General features: G+C 46.7%; 1 protein-coding gene across 3 annotated transcripts in view; it reads left to right on the forward strand.

The window, feature by feature from the left end:
- Nucleotides 1–7044: 7044 nt before the first annotated feature.
- The window catches only part of CADM2 (cell adhesion molecule 2), a 701199-nt gene continuing 692817 nt past the window's right edge, over nt 7045–15426 (forward strand). For all 3 annotated transcript variants that reach the window (XM_052794467.1, XM_052794469.1, XM_052794468.1), the window contains exon 1: nt 7045–7484. In XM_052794467.1, coding sequence (XP_052650427.1) covers nt 7424–7484 — 61 coding nt within the window. In that variant the 5' untranslated portion in view covers nt 7045–7423. The remainder of the gene's footprint in view (nt 7485–15426) is intronic.

The raw sequence follows: 15426 nt of genomic DNA on the forward strand, positions 1-15426 counted from the left end.
GTAATCGAAGATGCTCTTAAGAAAGTAAAATGGATGACATGTTCTACAGAATGAACAACTTCCTTCTTACTGAGTTTTTGAATATTTCTTTGTCACCTCAGCTGGGTGCAAGAGGTTTTTTTCAACACATCACATAATCTGTGCATAAGTAATAAAACACAACACAATTAAAAGTTACAAAGCATCAGAAATAACAAAACAATAGATAATTGGATAAATATATATTTCAAAGATGTTAGCTAGGATGTATTCTAAACTATATGTAAACACATTCATCCAAGCATATTTAAAACACAATTAGTCTCTAATTCCATGCAGTAATATGTTTTTATAGCAAACTGTAATGTACACTATATGCACTTAAGTTATAAGGAAATAAAGGTATAAGAGGTGTTAAAGGTATATAGCTCTATAATTTTGTAGTTTGGGGTAAGGAACTTTAAAATTTCTTCAAGTAGTTGCTGCTTAGTTAGCAGAAGATGGAGGAAAGCGCACACTTTTGCTAATTATCAAACAGGAGGAGGAGGAACTAACTAGAATGTATGGAGAATCATGTTACCAGCACCATTTTTTCTGTGTCTTCATTCCACAAATTATATGGATGCAAGGTCAGGTAATGAATAAGATAATTCTGCTTCCACTCCCATTGGTAATTCTCTTCCGCAGTTATTTTCACCAACTCAGAGTATACATTAGGTACTTTTCAATAAGAATGATACCAGTTTGGTTTGACCTTGGTTCACTTTGCATTGGCATTGCATTGACAGTGTTGTTTTATAGACTTTTTTCTCTTCCAAAAGCCAGCAAAATATCTCACATTTATGATTGCTTTATAAATGGGACTTCATCCCACACATATTTTATATGTAGTAATTGCAGCATGCAATTCCTTTTACTTGGTTCATCTTACTAACTAACATAGAACAAAATTTCACTGAATTCATAATATTGCTCTGGAACTGATACATACTGTATATTTACACACCAATATGTTTTATGGAAATGAACACATTTCTTCACGGGAGCATATTTTCAAACTTCAATTGCTCTTTACTGAAGCCAATTTTTTTCAAACAAAAAAAAAAGCAATGAGTTTCATGTCTATATATTTTTATTCACGCCAATATATTTTCACAGTTGGATAGATTTAACTAAATTAGTAGTTACAGTATTTGTTCAAACCAATGCATTTTTGCTGGCATCTGCTAAGTAAATGTTATCCAATTTTTTTTTTTTAGGAATCAGCTTCAACCAAACCCACATCATTTAAAACAACAACAACTCACCTCCACCACACAAAATTCCTCACCCAACACAAACAAAACCCCAACTCTTCTGTTCCAGCTGCTGAAGTATGGTAAAGGGGTAATGTAAAATGCAAATACACAGACTCAGTCAAGGTACATCTGATCCTCTGATTTCCACATAGGACCATAACAGTGCACTGGGCAGGGAAATGCACTTTCTGTGATGATACGTGTTGCCTTCCGGAGAGGGACCCTCCACCCTAGGGAAGCCATGCTGCCACTTTCAGGTAGGAGGGGGCAAATATAAGAATAAAGGACTTGCTACTGCAAGAGTTGGCTGTTGTCCAACCAGATATTTCTTCAAGGCTAGGTGGCAGCTGCATGGGGGTTTTGTCACAACATTTTTGTATTGAGCCATGTAAATAAGTCTCACTTTCCAAAATACTATTTTAAATGTGATCGTGAGTGTTTAGCAGTATTGCAAGTCAGGATAGAATCTGTCTCGTAACTTCTGTCACTACCAGCTTGCCTTCTCCATACCTCATTTCCCGTGGGGCTTTGTTGTTGTTGTTGTAAGGCTGCAATCATATTTTGACTACTTCTTCACTACCCTCTAGATTATACAAAATTTACTTAAAAATATATATTACAGAACATAACACAGAGCAAGTGTTTCTAGATCTATGTTTCACAGCTTGTAATACTGGAAGTTTCTCTCTCCTTAAATTCTCTCTACATCTTCCAGTGTTTGCTGAATTCAAAAGAACCACAATGTTTTGTCAAATAAATAAGCCTTCCTCAGGTATCATTTCCTCTCCCTAATCACTGACCACTGATGCTATCAAGGAGCATCATTAAAATCACAATTATCCTTTCAGATCTTGCTTGTCTTTCAAGGCAAACTCTAGAGGCAGACTGACACAATACAACACAGATGGCTCCTTCTAGAGGAGGTTGAGTTTAGCTTGTCAGAGAGAAGCCCAAAGTCTTGTTGATCAGGAGAAAAAACTGTGTGCAAGCAAATTAACAGAGCATGTAGTGGACCAGGTGTTGTGGTTTAACCCCAGCCAGCAACTAAGCACCATGCAGCCCCTCGCTCACTCCCCCCCACCCAGTGGGATGGGGGAGAAAATCGGGAAAAGAAGTAAAACTCGTGGGTTGAGATAAGAATGGTTTAATAGAACAGAAAAGAAGAAATGAATAATGATAATGATAACACTAATAAAATGACAACAGTAATAATAAAAGGATTGGAATATACAAATGATGCACAGTGCAATTGCTCACCACCTGCCGATCGACACCCAGTTAGTCCCTGAGCGGCGATCCCCCACCCCCACTCCCCCCAGTTTATATACTGGACATGACATCACATGGTATGGAATACCCCTTTGGCCAGTTTGGGTCAGCTGCCCTGGCTGTGTCCTGTGCCAACTTGTTGTGCCCCTCCAGCTTTCTCGCTGGCTGGGCATGAGAAGCTGAAAAATCCTTGACTTTAGTCTAAACACTACTTAGCAACAACTGAAAACATCAGTGTTATCAACATTCTTTGCATACTGAACTCAAAACACAGCACTGTACCAGCTACCAGGAAGACAGCTAACTCTATCCCAGCTGAAACCAGGACACCAGGACATGAAGTGGTTAGTGACCTGAGCTGTCTATTGGGGCTGTACACAGTTTTGTCAACTATTCACCAACACCTGTGAAACCTATGCCTTCTAGAAAAGGATGAACAGGAAATAATTGAGAGGAAACAACTAAGAAAGCTGGCTGCTCTGCTAGAAGAAGGGTTTGTCTGCTAGTTTTTGAGTGAACACAAACAAGAAAAAAATTGTGAGGTAGGAGAATGCAATATAAGATCTGTGCTGAAAGTGTAGGGGAAGCTGGACAACTTGCTATTTACCAATTCAGCAAGAAGAAAAACATGCAGAGTCGTTCTGAATCATGCTTGGAGATTAAATTCTTTTGCTTTGTTTAGCATTAGGAGTATTTGTAAGTATCACCTTGATGGATATCAGGATAACGCAGAAGACCTTTCTTCTGGTTCTGATAAAATGTTTACCTTCTGCATCTGGTTTTCAGTGCTATCTCCTGTTGATATTTTAGGGTATTACTTTTTACTCTGTTCTGAAGTGTATTTCCTGAAGAGTCCCTGTTGCCCTTTTGGTCTGGAAGTAATGAGGCTTCTGGTCATTCTGTGCGTGAGCTCCAGCGCCGCAGACCAATTACAAAGTTCTGTCCCATACACGTTAGGTTTAGATGTGAGCTGCCACTGAATGTCATAAGATGTGACACTACATTTCCATAAACTGTCAAATTAACATACCTGCATTAACCAGAAGAGAAGTAGTATGACATCATATCTGGCAGTTCTAATGATTTTAATCATAAATTTTTCAGATATATAGTTGGTCAACTAAACCAGGGGCTTCTGGCTGGGATTTTTTTCTCTTTTTGAAAAATGGACAGAAAAGTCATTTCACCATATGCAGCATAAAGACCTCTTGATACTCCTCTCCACCACAGTGGTTTATTGGTGGGGTTTGAACCCCACGTTTAATTTTCTAATGTTTAGTAAAGATTTCTGCTGTGTGGTGAAGAGGAGTAACGCTAACTCCCTCCCCGCTGTGAACCAGTTTCCTATCAACATGTTGCTAGCTCATTTCAGAACCACTTGAGCCAGAAGAGAATGGTGAGAACCAGCATTTCTGCTTATGCTTCTGACATGGGGTGTGATGTAACGTCCACGTTACTGGGTTCTGGGAGGAAAATGTCAGCTGGTGTTTCTAAACACGCAGATCAGCTTTTCCAAATGTACTAACGTGGCAAAGGCTTGGAACCCCCATGATGTACAGACAGGCGCTTCATTCCCACATCTGCCAGGGGAACTCTATTCACAGTTTCTAATCGCTAAGCTGGGAAGACACTTGTATCTTTCCTATAACGCTTCCTGGAACAAAACTACAATCAAAAGTACGTTTGGTCAAAAGTACAGAGCTGTCAGTTATCATAATTAATGCAAAAGCACTTCAGGATGGATTATAGTCCTGCTTTAGTGAAGGGTTTAAATTACTTATTTTGACAGAATTGCTTTTTTAATTTCCTCCCCCAACTGAAAAAATGCAAGTTTTGAGCATTTGTTGACATTTTTAGTGCTGCCTTAAAAATGACTTGTTCCTTTTTGAAAGACTTCTAAAATATGTTGAGAGTCATTCCCTGTTCCATTACCGCTTTACATGCACTGAACCCTAAGAACAGGGGTAAAACCTTTGCCTATTGTGTATTTTTTTAGTAGCAATAAAAAAACCAGGTAAAGCAAGTATCTACTCAGCCACCAGAGAGAGACTTCAAATGCTTCCCTGTCCTAGGGAACATTCCAGTGCAACATCTTTGGTAGTGTTCAAGTAACCTACTAAAGGCATGGAGATGTACGTGATGTACATTTGATACAAAATCACACAAATGACATAACATTAAAATGTAATTCTGTAATTTGATTCTGTACTGTGCGTGGCCATCTTTTGAGATAGGGGAAACTCAATGTAAATCCTGATATAGCCTCAACCGTTGCTAGGCATAATCATCACTTCCTAACGAACAAAGTGGAAGATACGACTACAGAACACGTAACTTCCCAGATCCCACTCTAGTGCAAGCTCTTTAAGGTGAAGTTGACAACTGTTAGCACTTCCTTAATGATCTGAGACACTTCAGAGAAATGAGCTTTTAAAGAGCTTCCCTCTCCTATAGTTAAGACTATTTCCTCACTTGTTTATCTCAGTAAAGCTCTTTGGTGTTAGAGGATGGGACATCAAGGTGGAAATTCAGAGAGGTACTGTGTGAGACATACTGCATCATGTTGGAGAGCAAATCTCAATAGAAAACGGATGGAACCAGAAATGGAGAAACAACTGATCAGTATAAGCATTTGGGTGCAGGGGAATCGAATCCTGCTTTCTTGAGATAAGGCAACACAATTCCCTCCATAGATGTTTACAGACAGATCCAGCAGCTTAAAAATAAGGTATTCTGATTTCAATAAGAGGTTTAGGCAAGAGGTGAATGATACTGTGTAAACACCAAATAAGCAAACATGAAGAAGTAGCCTGCCATCTTGGATTTCTCACATTCAGTGTCTTATCTTTTAGACCATAAGCAATTTAGGACTACCAGCTGAAAGCTACAAACCCTCCCAAAGAAAGCCTTCAAATAAAAAACTTTCTCCAAGCCATTCAGGGTCCAGGAAGTTGCTTATTGCCATTGTCTGGGCACCTCACAAGAAGAGCCGGTCTTGTTGCTACTGTGGAGAAGGTAGCTATACCCGTTTAATTCCGAGGAGACCGGAGACTCAGACAAGTTTTCTTTCACCTGCTGCAATCAGGGAGACGGGAGCAAAAGCAGAGGGAGGAGAAGGGGCTTTACACCTCCCTCGCAAGGACCCAAGCAAACCGGCTGGGCCCTTCCCACTGGCCGCAGCTCGCGGGTACTTCCCCCCGTTCATCCCTGCCGGCGATGCGGCGAGCCGGCCGGTGGCGGCTCGCAGTCCGGGAGGGGAGGGAGGGGAGCCGGCCCTGGCACCCCCGTCTCCGTCACCTGCAAGTTACTCTCGCCACCGGGTCAGCCGGCGGGGACGCTGGATTCGCGCCGGCGTCCCAGTCCCACGTCCCCGCCGTCGGTGCGCCTCGCCCCCACCGCCGGCCCCGCCTGCCCGCGGGCTCCGGGCCTCGCTCCTTCCCGTGCCGCCAGGACGGGGGGCGCCGGGCGGCGGCTAACGCCTGTACCGCCCGCCCGCGCTCCCCTCCCTCCCTGCCGCCCCGCCGCCGATCCGCCGCCGCGGGTGGCGGCTGTCCCGCCGCGCAGGGAGGCCGCCCAGCGCCCCGCCGCCGCGGGGCTCACCCGCCCCGCCCGCGCAGCCTTATCGGGCGCTAACGGTCACGCCGCAGCGGCAGCCCGGGGCGCGCGGCGACGGACACCTGCCACTCCTCCCCGGGCGGGGCGCGAGCGGCCTCCCGGCGGGCGGCTGGCCTCCCCGCCGCCCCGCGCCGCCGGTGCGGCAGCCGGGAGCGCCGGCCCCGCCTCGCCGCCTGGCGCGCTCTGCCCCGGGGCGGCGCCTCCTCTCCTCAGGCGCCCGCTGCCGCTGCCGGCCAGCCCCGCGCCTCACCGCGTGCGCCGCCGGCCGCTACTTCAGCACCGGGTATGGACAGCGCCCCGCCGCCCGCCTCCCCCCCATTCCCCGGTCGCTCGCCGCCCATTGGCTGGAGAGCCGCCGCGGAGCCGGCTCTCCTCGCGATTGGCCCGAGCCGGCTGCCACTCAGCGGCGCAGGAGGCAGGGTCTGGCACCTCGCTCGCGGCTGAAGACTTTCAGAAACGCCCGTTTGTTTTGTAGCCTGGCGTCTCGCGCCTCCCCTGTCACCGCCTCATTGGCAGTCCGGCCGAAGCCGGGGTCTTTCTATTGGACAGCCGCCGACGCCAGTCACACGCCCACCTGAGGGGGCGGTGCGGGGGCCAAGGGGCGTGCCGCGCCGGTGGAGGTGTGGCCGAGGCGGTGGCAGGGGCGTGCCCACGGCACAGGGAGGGCCGGGGTGTGGCCCCGGGGGCGGGGAGAGGGGCGAGGCTCCCGGCAGAAAGGGGCGGGGCGAGGCCAGGGGAGCCTCGCAAGCGGAGATTGCCCTTGTGTCTCGAGCCGGGAAGCGGCTGGGAGCGGAGCGGAGCGGAGCAGCCTCCCCGCGCGCCGCGGCGCCAGCGCAGTCCCCCCCTTCCTCCCCCCCCCCCCCCGCTGCCGCCGCCCGCCAGCGGGACGGGACGGGATAGGAGAGGCGAGCAGACAGACAGACGGACGGACGGACGGACACGCCGGCAGGGGCAAGGGGAGCCAGCGGGGGCACCCGGCACCGCTCCGCGGGGGGAACCTGAACCTGCCCAGCAGCGCCGGAGCCAGCAGAGAGAGCCGCTCCCCCCTCCTCGTCCTCCTCCTCCCTCCCCAATCCACCCCCGCGACCCTGGTCCTCCTCCTCCTCCTCCGCATCCCACTGGATACAGCGAGGGAGACACTGCGGCGGAGGCGGCGGCGGCGGCGGCTCCTGCGGGGGGAAGGAAGCGCCCGGAGAGCGGAGCGGCGGGAGGCTGCGGATCTGCGTGCCTGGCGCCCACCCAGCCCGAGGGGAGCCCCCAGGATGCGGCTGAAGCCCGGCGCACTCCTGCGCTTCTACAGCCTCTGCGGGATCCTCGTACAAGGTACCGCCTCCTCCCCACCCCTGCCCCGCGCGCGGGGAGGGACCCCGGGGGGCACCGCCGCGGCCCGGGGTATCCCAGGCCCCCCTGCCCACCGCCGCCCATCCCCCCCGCCGCCCCGCTCCTGACCCTCCCTCCCTCGCCCCTCTACCGGCTCCCCCTCCCCGCCGCCCTCTTCTCCCCGGGCGCCCCCAGCCTCCCGCTCCGGTAGCGCTATCCAGCGCTGAAGCGCCGCACGGTTGTTAACCCTTCCTGCCCTTCCCCCGTCAGCCTCTTCCCGCCCTCGTTCGCCCTCCGCGCCCTCCCCCCCACCCCCCGCCGCCGCCAGTCGCTCGCCAGCCCCTGCAGCCACCCCTTCAACTCCCCGTCACCTCCCCGCTCGCCCGCCGCAAGCGTGCCCCCGAAAGTGCGAGTGGAGCCGCAGCAGCGGCGTGCGCGCTGCAACAACATCCCGGGGAAACGTGCGGGCTCCAGCCGTGCCTCCCCGGCGGGGAGACGGGGGAGTTGGCGGGGGGGGGGGGTGTCCGTGCCTCGATCGCGCCGCCGCCGAGAATGCGTGTCTGTATGTGAGGTATAAAATACATGCGTAGGATAATCGGATGAGCCGGGGGTTCGGAAGCGGATCCCTTCACCATCCTGCTCCAGGCGGCTCATCCTGCAGCTAGTTTCCAGACTGGATGCATTCCGCTCTCCCTCCTCCCTACCGCCGCCGCCCCCCCTAATTAACGTTACCCGTCCAAGTCAAATGTAGCGGCCGCCGCGGAGGGAAGCCCGCGGCAGGCTGCTAGGGTGCCGGTGACCGCCGCGTCTGCCTGCGGGAGATCTTCCCTCAGACCTCTCCCGCTCTGGGGGGAGGCGAGCCGGCGGCCGAGCCCACGGCGCTGCGCTGCCACCGAGAGTTTGCCCCCTCAGCGGCGGCGGGATGGCGGCGCAGCGTCCCCGTCCCCCCGCCCCTGCCGCCCTGTGGGGCCGGGGCGGGGCGGGGGGAAGGTAACGGTCGGGCGCGGGGGTCGGGGAAGGCGGCAACGGCGGCGGCGGCGGCGGCCCCGGCCCGGCGGGTGTAAACGGGCTCGGGGAGCCACCGCGCAGCAGCTCGCCGGCGGGCGCCCACTCCTCAGGGCGGCTGCGGGGGGACGGCGGGGCGTCTCTCTCCCCGGCCCTCGCTCGGCGTGCGGGGTGTTTCAGTTTGGGAGGGAGAAGCGAAGAGACGATTAAACTAAGTGACCTTGTAAGGTTTTTGGTTTTGTTTTTTTTTTTCTTTTTCCTCTCGCCTCCGTCGTGCCATTTCGTGTCAAGTTTAATGTATTTCGCGTTTCCCTCGGCTGCGTCATTTGTCGGGCGATCTCCGGAGCGAGTAGCGGCTGGCAGCCCGTAGCGGGAGCAGAGGCAGCCGCCCGGGTGCCCGAAACACACGAGTCTCGTCCGTGTCCCCGTCCCCAACCCCCCCATCGGCCAGGAACCTCCGAGTGCCCCCGCTCCACCTCCCGAGGAAGTTACCGGTCGTGGAGGCGAGAACGAAGGGAAGGGGGAGTGCGCTTGGCAACTGCAAAGGACAGTTTCATCGGGCAGGTTATTTGTATTCTTTACCAATGTTTATGAGTTGCCCGGTACGTCACTGCACAAGGAGCTGCTGTGTTGGTGCTATACAAGATTATTTATTGGGGCATGTGTGGCGGGCTGCACCTGGGGGTTGGCTCCTCTCTGCCTTTTACATTTCCCTGTGAATTGTCAATTCATTGCCCTGCAAAGGAGGGGGCGGGGGGGAAGCGTCTGGACTGACTTTCTGTCACCAATAAAATCGGGGCTGCTGCCGGAGGAGGAGGATTTGATCTTTCCTAAGATGCAATCAGCCGCATTCAGCGCATCGCAGTTTTGAGAGTAAACCAGTGATTAAAAACAGTGATGCCTTTCACAGCAGTTCAGGGAGTGTGCCAGGCAAAATGAAACTCTACGAACTGCATCAGGTAAAAAACATGTTGCAAGAAAAGGGGTGTAATACACAGCTGACTGTGACTTTGTGGAAATAACTAGATTGGGCCTGTCCTTGCAGATGGGGAAAAGCGATGCTTAACATGTTACCCAGCTTGCCCTTCGTGTGTATGAAACATCTCCCTCTTTTCAGTTTCTCACACAATTATTTTTTTAGCTCCCGATTAAAAGTTAAGTCAAAAATACTTAAGCACTCTATGCTGCACTTCAGCAGAGTGCTGTTTCAGGAGGCACTTTTGCTGGGCCCTATTTAAACAAAAAAAAAAGGCAGGGGGGGAATATAAAGAACCTGTAACCCTCAGACAGCAGTGAGAGGAAATAATTACTACTATCCTTTTCTCCTAAGATAAAGGAGAATGGAGAAGAAGATGAGTAAATATTTTCTGGGAGAAGACTGTCCTGAATAGTGACTGTATCTAACAGAAGATCAAATTCTTTTGGTCCACCTTATAGTGCTACTTCATAAATCTTGTTTTCTCAGTTTCTGCCATTTATTTTGGCACAGCTAGCAGACACAGTTACCATATTAGACACATTTCTTGTTGGCAGCTTTATACCTGCATTTAAAAGTAGTTTTTCCTGTTGGCTTACTTTGCTTCCCTGAACTGTGTTGTGAGGTGGCTCAATGGATTTGTTAGATTCCTCCGATTTTCTGTTTGTGGGCCATGGGATATGCAGGTTTTTCATCAGCTTTGTACGTGAATAAGATCTTTGCTCTGAGGATTCGAAGCACTTCTGGATTGTAACTATGGATTGTTCCTGTTAGTGAAACTGAAGCTAATTAAGTTTTAAAGACAAGGTGACAGAGAGTCAAGCTGATGTGTGTCCTGTATGGAAGTGTGCCTTTCTGGCATGATCTGTGGAGAGACTTGCTTAAGGAATCTGTGATGAGTACTGATGAAGCGTCCGCTGAGGAAAGAAGACATAGAATAATGCTTCTCAGCTTGTGTGTGGAATAGCATTAACAGCAAGCAGTCCCTTCAGAAAGGGGGCAAACAAGAAGTAAAAGAGTCCAGTGTCGTCTGCTTGCTGTGAAAGGGGAGTGATGGAGGTGTAAGAGGGAGTAATAACATGTTGAGCTGAGAAGCGGTTTGTCAGCTGAGTTTGGGTATGATATTAGTCTGCTCTGCCCTCTCCAGCGTTTGCTGTGAAAATAATAGGATCTCTGGCTGCTGTTGTTCTTAAGTTGTGCACTGTAATGATTCTGGAATACTTAAACAGTGTCCCAAGGGGTTAAATTGTTACATATGTTTACAGTCAGCCTTACATTTTTGTTTCATTCTGATTGTTTTTTCTGCTTCATGAATTTAGCCTTCCTTTAGACAAAATTTAACAGTTGGAGGACAGCATATATTTAGAATAACTCAAGTACGTCATCTGAGCTGTTTTTATACAACCTGAAAAGTACGTTCTTTACAATAAAGAGTTATCATGTGAGAAACTAATATTAAAAATAGTTTTGTTGGATTCATAATACACAGATACAGATTAAGATTATCCTGGAATTGTAGCTGCTGTAGCCCCCTGCTGTGTGATAATGCAAATGGCATCTAATGCCTTAACATGCTTTGCTTCTGAGAAGACACTGGATAGTGCTGTATGTGGTAGCAAATGATCTAGTTTCAGTAGTCTGCCAACACCAGGCAGATCTTCTCAACACGGTTTCTTCTGTGTCTTCCAATGCTTGCAACCTGTCTACTAATGACAATAATGTAGGGACACTTTAATTTGTCTGAAACTGTGATCACTGATGCAACAAATCAGTGAAGACAGATAATTGCTTACGGGTGAGACTCTTTTCTTCATAAGCCCAGATCTATTACAAGCAGAGTTTAAAAAAAAAAAAAAAAAAAAAGGCAAATATGCAAATGGGTACTACTCAGATCATCTAAGCTGATTTAAGATGAAGTTGTCATACATTACTTAATATCTTGTGTATCTAGATTCTATTTTGAATTTTCAGTAGGATTTCTGTTAGCAAAATCTTGGCAACCTAAAGCTGTATGCATAGGGATTGTCTTGACAGCTAAGTGTTGTTACACTAATACAGTGTACAAAAGTCAAAAGCATGTTGTTGTAATTCTGTAAGTTCTGCGAGGGTACAGACAATTACAGAATAGAAGACAGTAGTTTTGATACAATCTTTATTTGGAATATTTTACCCACAAGCTGAAACCTGAAACATAAAATGTATCACTCTACTTGATGGTGGCTGTTTTTATACGACTTCAGTCAATCTAACCAAGGCTTGGTAGGCTTATTAGCTGCTTAGTTCTCAGGTTAGTTCATATTTTATGAATTCTTTTGCTTGATTTCTTTATGTATTTTTATTGATAGTCATCATATAGCAGTTCACGTTCAGTTTTGGAACATGAAGTAACTAAACAATCCAAATTCCCATTGATGACCTCACACAACTTCCCTGAGGAATACATGAATAGGGATCACTCACTCTGATAGTATTTATCACTTTTACACTCAAAATATTTGAGTTTCTATCATCAACAGTAAACAGTTTTGTGGTCTCTCACTGAAGAAGTAACTCCACAGAAATGTTGATCAAGAGAAGCATCTCTGCTGAAACAAATACATTTTTCTTGTCTACTTTCTTGTTAGTTCTCTTTTAATTTTTTTTTTTAATTTCAGAAGTGTAAGACAGTGAATCTCCCTCTGCTTTTAAATTTACTTAATTGTTGGTTGCAATTCCATTACAATGTACTATAAATGTCTTTAAGCCATAGTTTTTTGTTATAGAAGACTTAGTCCTCATAATTAGCTTTCCCGTCACTGTGGCCTGATCCTACTATTGACAAAATGTGTTGAATGTGATTACCCTTACTCTTTCCACCAAAGAATTAATCTTTTAATATTGCTATGCAAAGTCAAGATTGGATTTTGAGGTTTTTTTTTTTTTTATGTATGCGTCACAAATGGTGATTAAGTAACTGATAACAACTGTATGTATTGTAAAGAGATGGTCATGGACATCAAGTAGCTGCCAAGAGAATAACAGTGCAACCAGAGTGTGGTTGACTGTTAGAACGATGATTCGCTCTTCATCTAATATTTGAAAAGTAGAAATAGAAGATGCTGTCATTGTCCTCTTAATGCCTCCTCCAAGAGAAAGAAGGAATACTTTAATTTTGTTTTAAAACATGAATCTAACGGTAGGCTTATTCTGTTAGACACTCTCAAAACAATGGAGGTTCTTCTCTAAGGAGAATGCCACTGACATGCTTTTCAAAATACACATTCCAAAACAAATGTAGAATGGTAAAACTATTAGACATAGTTAAGTTTGTGTCTCCTGGGATTGCATCAATATTAAGTATGATCTTAATGAGCATATCCCTTCTTCCCAAGGAGTTTCTGAGGTGTGTTTGAAAGGAAGAAAGGCAAATATCAAATTCCCGTGGCAAGGAGTAACTTGTAAAATCATGATTTCTCTCAGGAATCTGCCCTTGAACAACTTACCTTTCTACACAGTGAAAAAATTTTGAAAAGAATTGAGTATTTTCAAAATGAATATATGTGTCTTTGCAAGGGTTCTTAATGTTGGGGGGTTTTGTTTGGGTTTTTTTTTTGTTTTGTTTTGTTTCATTTTTTCTATGAACCTATTTCAGGACCTTTTCCCTTCATTTTAGAAATGAAAATTAAAGACTAAGTCCAAATGATTGCAATTTCTCTTATGTTAATGCACAATAAGTTCAGGATGGGTGCTTTAAATGTCAATACGTAGGACACTATCATAATAGCATTTAAGGGGGGAGAAGAAGGAGCAGAGAACATGTACTTCAATGACAAAACAGAGTGCTAACACTGGAGGCTGTGTATTGCATCTTCCAGTGCTCTCTTTTAATACTACTGTTTTGCGTGTAGGATTTTCTAACATAGAGAACTTGGAACAGGAAAAAAGGATTTAGTGAAGAATGTAGGTAGTTATTTTTCTTGTGGAAGACTCCCTGTTTCTTCCTTTAACGATGTCTGCCTACCTATTGTCCTATCTCCTTTCCCTAACATCTGTAAATGTGGAAGATAAGATTACACTTGTATCCTTTGCCATCCTTTTATTTGCAAAACTGAGATATTGGGATCTATGTAAGCCTTATTCAGGAGCACTTTTGCTGTCTGACAAGTTTGGGATTTTTGAGGGAAAGACCATTTCTTCCTAACCGTGAGTTGAGTTGTATTTACTGCTTTCTAGTTTAATCAAATGGCTCTTGGAGAGTGTGAATGCTTTTATAGCTTTCACATTTTAAGTAGCAGCAAATCACTTTAAATACAGCTTTACATTACTATAAATGCATAAATTTAACTTTTTTCTATTTTGTAGTACTCAGTTTAGGATTCCACTTTTTTCTTACACAGCTTTTAAAGAATATTAACCGTCCATAGGCAGCTGCTCTTCAGTTTCAGAAAAATAATTAGTGTATAGTCTGTGTTTCTCAATTTGAATCCCTAAGCTCTTCCAGAACTGAATGTTTCTTCGTGTAAGTTCTGTTCACATAGAGTTACGTTACTGAACTCCTCTCCAGCTTATTCTTTGTTTTGTGAATGGAGTTGGCAAGGTTTATGTTACTTGTAAAACAGCGCATATCGTCATATATGCAGTATAGTGGTTGTCTGCATAGCTTTGATATTCCCTCTATCATCATCTTCTGTAAACAGTTTGTTGTTGACTGCCTGTCTTTTTCTTTGTTGTATGGGAAGGATAGTGCGAGAGAGACTGTTTTCTTATATTAGAGGTGAAAATACTCTGGTTATATTTTAAGCTTCTTATATACCACAATATTAATTAAACAATGATTCTAATCATGGTAATTCAATTGCCAAATCTTAGCTAAAGTAACCTGAGTATGCTATTACGTGCAAGAATAATTTGTGACTACATATGAAAATACAGTTACACCTTTCTGGGTATTATCAATACATAATGCATTGCATTATTGCCGTTTCTTCTGGTAGAAGCTGAATAGGACAGCACAGCTGTACTGACCCATCTAAGTCTTAAAACTCTGGCTTTTCAAAGTTGAGCACTGGAAACTCCACAACTGCGGCTGACTGACAGCTCTGAAGAGAATAAGGCCAAATTACTTCACAGCAGCAGTTGTAGTAGGCACTTTGGTATTTTCCATTTGTTCCGATATTTATCCCAAACTGACCTACATCTGCTGGATTAACAGTGTAACTTGACCTGCTTTTATTCCTGCTCTGCTGTAAGGTAGAAAGGCTGTTCTGGTTAGTCCCTAACGAGGGGGGAAGCTGTACTAGTTGAAGTAGAAGCAATCAAACTTCTTTTAATTAAAAGATTGTACAAAACACGTTTGTGATCGGTTGACCCTGGCTGGATGCCAGGTGCCCACCAAAGCCACGCTATCACTCCCCAGCCTCAGCTGGACAGGGGAGAGAAAATATAACAAAAGGCTCATGGGTCAAGATAAGGACAGGGAGAGATTACTCAACCAATTACCATCATGAGCAAAACAGACTCGACTTGGGCAATTAATTTAGTTTATTACCAATCAAATCAGAATAGGTAATGAGAAATAAAACCAAATCTTAAAACACTTTCCCCCCATCTCTCCCTTCTTCCTGGGCTTAACTTTACTCATGATTTTTTCTGCCTCCCTCCAGGGGAATGGGGGTTGCAGTCAATTCATCACACCTTGTCTCTGCTGCTCCTTCCACCTCAGGGGCAGGACTGCTCACACTCTTCCCCTGCTCCAGCGTGGGGTCCCTCCCATGGGAGACAGTCCTTCACGGACTTCTCCAGTGTGAGTCCTTCCCATGGGCTACAGTTCTTCATGAGCTGCTCCAGCATGGGTCCAGGGTGCAGTCCTTCAGGAACAGACTGTTCCAGCGTGGGTCCCCTGCGGGGCCACAAGTCCTGCCAGAAAACCTGCTCCAGCGTGGGCTCCTATCTCCACAGGTCCACAGGTCCTGCCAGGAGCCTGCT

The sequence above is a fragment of the Harpia harpyja genome, chromosome 8 (genome assembly GCF_026419915.1).
Source record: "Harpia harpyja isolate bHarHar1 chromosome 8, bHarHar1 primary haplotype, whole genome shotgun sequence".
In the NCBI taxonomy this organism is placed as follows: Eukaryota; Metazoa; Chordata; class Aves; order Accipitriformes; family Accipitridae; genus Harpia; species Harpia harpyja.